General features: G+C 54.1%; 1 protein-coding gene across 1 annotated transcript; it reads left to right on the top strand.

The window, feature by feature from the left end:
* Positions 1 to 3530: 3530 nt before the first annotated feature.
* On the top strand, positions 3531 to 4106 carry RHO25_008086 (uncharacterized protein; the record flags this gene model as incomplete). The annotated part of the gene is made up of 1 exon (XM_065603026.1): positions 3531 to 4106. The coding sequence occupies one exon, from the start codon at positions 3531 to 3533 to the stop codon at positions 4104 to 4106; it is 576 nt and encodes a 191-aa protein (XP_065459098.1).
* Between the last annotated feature and the right edge of the window lie 649 nt (positions 4107 to 4755).

The following is a 4755-nucleotide window of genomic DNA, read 5'->3' on the forward strand; positions in this document are numbered from 1 at the left end:
AGTCCAATGTGGCTCAGCACCAAAATGCCGCGCATTGTAGCTAAACCTTCCGATCACCCAGCAAATTGTAACGCGGCTGTACGGCGAGCTTCGAAGAGAGATGTCAAGCAATTGCCGGAGACTGAGCCTTCAGGCGCTCCCGCGAGCTGCACGGCACTGACAGTACATGCTGCCGGGCTCAATCTACGGATTCAGTCGATCTTTGTCCTCTGACAACGGTTTCGATGCGCTCGTACGGCCTGATTCCACACGCCCCGTCCGTAGTTTCATCCGCGCGCTTTCTGACTGTCTCCATCTCTTTTTGCTTCCTGGCGAAAGCCGTTTCCATCTCTTGCTTGTTCACCACTCGCTCTCACGTCGTGCTGACAAGGCGTCTTCTGCTTCGCAAACTGGGCTTGCGGCGGGCTGCTTTTTGGCGGAAAGGTGTGGCGGGAGCTATCTGATCAATCACTGTCAGTGCTTTTCGTAAGGGCCACCATTGGATCTGGGGAGCGAGCAGCCGCTGAGAGGTGTGGCCTACCTGACTTGATCTGTTGGTTGAAAGGGCCGAGGAGTCCTGCTGGCTTGCCATTCGGGTCTCTCCTATGGTTGAGAAGTTCGCGGCCGCTAGGTGCGAGGACGATGCCGGGCAGCCGTGAGTGCAACCACTGTTCTGACGGCGCCGAATGTCCGGGGTGTGATCAATTGGCTCGTTTGAAATCGCTGCCGCCCTCTGGGCTGGTTTGAGGGTGCCTTTCAGTGACGGTGATGGCTGCACTTGATAGGAAGGCCACTCGCCTCAAGATAGCTGTACTGACAAGCTCACTCACCGCAACGCATTGGGTGGACAGAAAGCAGCGGCAGTGACTGAGATGATCTCAATGGTGAAGAACCAGCTGCTGGCAGACAGCCGGAGCGACGCGACCTTCACACGGCGGCGACAACAGACAAGCGGAAGCGGATGGAGACAAGATCAGGCACAAACAGCACATTAGAACGACTTTACAGTGAGTGGTGAGAGAGACATCGGAAATGCACGTTCAATGGAGGAATGTAGGCAACAACGCAAAGGTCGCAGAGGTCGAGCCTCTGGCCTCTGGCGGTGTCGACGCTGATGATGAACCACGCCAACACCTGTCATTAGCCGGTGCCACATTGATCTCAGGTCAGGGGCATCTTAGAGAAATGTCATTGATGGACAAGTCTCTGAGGGCATGCTCTCGACCATGAAGGAGAAAGGAAGAGATTTTGGAGGGCGAGGGGCAGATATTTGTAGTCCAGCCCCTCGCTAGCGCGACTGTCGGATCAACAGAACATTGAGCGCCTCAGGAACGCTCTCCAGGCAGCACTCGCCTCACGACAAGTCACTCACGTGCGTGCTCGCTAGCGTGGTGTTGATTTCGGGGCTTGGCACGCACTATAAATGCCTTCCTCTCCCACTGTTTCTTCCTCTCTTCTTCCTTCTTTTCTCATCCGTCGCGGTCGCTTCACATTGGCTTCACCTATCCTTGTTTTACTCTCACCCCTTCGCCTGCTAACATAGCTTCCCTCTGCCCCCTCAATGGAAGTTGCCACGTGAAAGCGATCTGCACAAAAAATTCGCCTGATCAACGAGTGCGACTTGTCAGTGGTCGTTACTCAACGTGATTAATGCGTACATACCATCACACAAATAGCTTCTCTGTAGTCTCCTCAATGAACTTGACTGTGCCTCATCCTCTTGCTACTTGTCTCTCTCTGCTTCGTGCTGTTGTACAATGTCTTCAAACGTGATTCTCCGATCAAAGTGTTGCTGGCTGTCGAAGTCAGGTATCGCGGGCAGGATCACGAAGACGGTGGTGTTCAGCGCGACCAGTCGACCGCGAGGCCGATGAAAACCATGAAATCAGCGACTCTGATCAGCGAGACAATCCGGTGAGCCGCCTTGGCTGTCTTTGCGCTGTCCCATCGGTCGTGGAGCTCAGTCGCGAGGCGAAAACACAGGCAAGATGGTTGCCCCCCTGATAGTCATCAGCAGCAGCGGCGGCGAGCCAGCCCTGACATTCTCACTCACTCCAAAGCTGACGAGATTCTAGTGGAGGTCCCCACCGTTCCTCTTACCCGGCGGAGAATATCGACGACGAGCAGTCAATGCCACTCCCGCAACGAGCATCTACCAGTACATTCGACCGCCCTAATCGCCAGTTTGGCGGACAAATCCACTCCTAAGTAATCAAACCTCCATGCAGCGCTATCGGGTGCCGCCGCAGTCCGTTCGTTGTTCGACCACAACGACCTACGCGATCACTCCCCGCCGTCTCCCACCGAAGACAACCTCTCTGTCCAGCGTGGTCTCGAAAAACTGCGATTCGGCCTCAGCAGGAGTCAGGAAAGAGCACAAAGACAAGTAAAGCCTTCTCCTGGCAAGAATGGCATCTTGGGCCGTCACAAATGAGTGTCTCTTGGTGGAAGCGGCAGGTCTTGGAAATGCCACAGGTCTCGATTCATGTTGCGCGAAGACATTCGAGCTGGGAGTCGGAGATCAAAACCGCGGAGAGCATTACAGCCACGGAAGGGCTTGTTTATGTGCGGTAGTATGGGAAGGTTCAAGAGGGTCGGGACTGGCATCGGCTGCTCCTTCAATCGTCCAGCGCAGGCACAAGAGCAGAAGGATCGAGGATCCCCAATTTGATCCATATACTTTGGCATTGAACGAGGGCTGGTTGCGGTCAGTCAACAAGATCACTTATGATCAATATACTAGGCGCTGCATGGTGCCTGTCACACTCGGCGACTAGCTGCGAAACGCTGCAGTAACGTCCATGGCAGGCTCAGAACTATGGCAGGATTGTGCAGCTTGGGCAACCGTGGCTGAGATATCTCTGACACGACGAGTTGGCATAAGTAGAGTTTGGGCGTTCTTGAACTTGTACTCGCAGTCTTTTTGCTCAAAGCGAACTAAAGTCATGCAGCATCGAAAGTGCTTCGCCTCTCGTCGCCGCGCAATTCCAGCAATGCTCAATATCTACTTGATCACACAAGTCGTACCAGTTCATCAGTCTTCACATCACGGACAGGCGTCGAAGCTCTTGATGCTCGTTGAGAGGAAAGCGACTATTGTCAGCTCGATCGAATTGTGGAGGGCAGGAAGCACAATCACTCAGGCGTTTTCCCACACGTGTCTAAACTGTGTTGAAAAGGGTGTGGCGTGAATTCTGAAGATAAAGACGTGGGTTGCAGTAGTTCCAAGAGTAGACATCTGTTGCCAGCACTCAAGCCGAGGAGAGAGGGGAATCGGCGACTTCGAACATGCGTTCCAATATATCCGCATATCTATTCAGCTACAAGCATTTAGTCCAGCCGCAAGAGGCTTGCAACCCGATCGAGAGGCAGTAGTATCTATGTTCCGCGCGTAGTCGGTGACGACGAGCTGTTTGTCAGTGGTCTGAGCGTTATGCAAGTTAAGGATGTCGCACTGAAGAGCTTCGCGCGGCTGCACTTGATGACTGCCACTTGACCAGAAACATTGTCGCGATCACCAGCACCAGTTCTTCGGAGCAAGCTCCGTCACAATGCCTCACCCGGCCCTTTCTCTGCCTTTGGTGCCGAGTGCACACCAGCCAATGCACCTGATGGCATTTGTTGCCAGTGCACTGGACGTGCTGAGTGACAGCGCCTTGCAGCACTGGATGGATGATCTCTCGGTTTTGGTGGACAACAGAGGCAACTGGACGACAAACAACCTGCTGGGCCTGCTGCGAGAAGGTCGAGAGTTGATGAGCCAGCGATTCTTTATGGGACAGCTGCACTCCGTGCCCCTGTATCTGGAAACGACGTTGGGGACCGATCACAATGCCTTTGGAGCGACCACTGGGTGTGGTATGGGCACAATGATGTGGATAGATCCTTTCCCTTCTGGAGTGACGGCCCTTTTGTCAGAGCACTTCGCTCAGACGCTGCTGCACGAGATGTGTCACTCCATGTTCAGCCGGCACAGTTGCATGAACAACTTTTGCGCAGACAGCGCCTGCATAGCTCAACGTGTTCTGGAAATCGGTCCGGCTGGACACGGCCAGGCATGGACATACCTCGCAGATCTGCTCGAGCTACTGTCAGAGTCATCTTTCGGCGCTCAGCTGTGGCTTTGAGTGAACTGGTTCGACACGAGTGCGCTGCTTCTGCTGGCGGAATGCTACCACTCTTCTCCAAATCCTTGACAGGTACCATGGTCAGCGATAGCAAGCTGCGGGAAGTCTCAGCCATGGGAGCAGACGCCGGGGCGTCTTTATTAACGACTGTATCGTGCCCTGTATCCGTGCAGTCGGTGTCTGAGAGAGTTGGGCCTCCTCTCTTATACGGAATCGAAGGCCAACTCTACACCTCCTCGTGGTGGTTCCGGACAATGCCTGATGGTGGACAGGTAGCAAAGTAGAGGGGCAAGATGATCAAATGGAAGCAAGAGCAGGAATGACAAGAGACACGACTTCCCAGCACCTGCTTCTCAATGGAAGTGACGACCGAAAGCCGGCATGTACGAAAACGGCCTGAACATCGAGGCCCAGTGAGGCTGGAGACTCAGTCAAGTGATGTCCATGCAGCTGTGCTATTCCAGTCCTCGGCGAAGAGCAATGCCAACCAAGACGCAACGCCAGATCCGACGTTGCAAAGAGTTCAGCTGAGACCCGCTGGAAGCTCATAATTGGCCAGAATCACATGAGCCTTTTCCCCATTTCGTCGTCGGTCCAGCGATTTTCATCGAAACGATTGTCTGCTACACGTCCGCTCTTCTACACTGCC

This window comes from Cercospora beticola, chromosome 5, assembly GCF_033473495.1.
Source record: "Cercospora beticola chromosome 5, complete sequence".
Taxonomy (NCBI): domain Eukaryota; kingdom Fungi; phylum Ascomycota; class Dothideomycetes; order Mycosphaerellales; family Mycosphaerellaceae; genus Cercospora; species Cercospora beticola.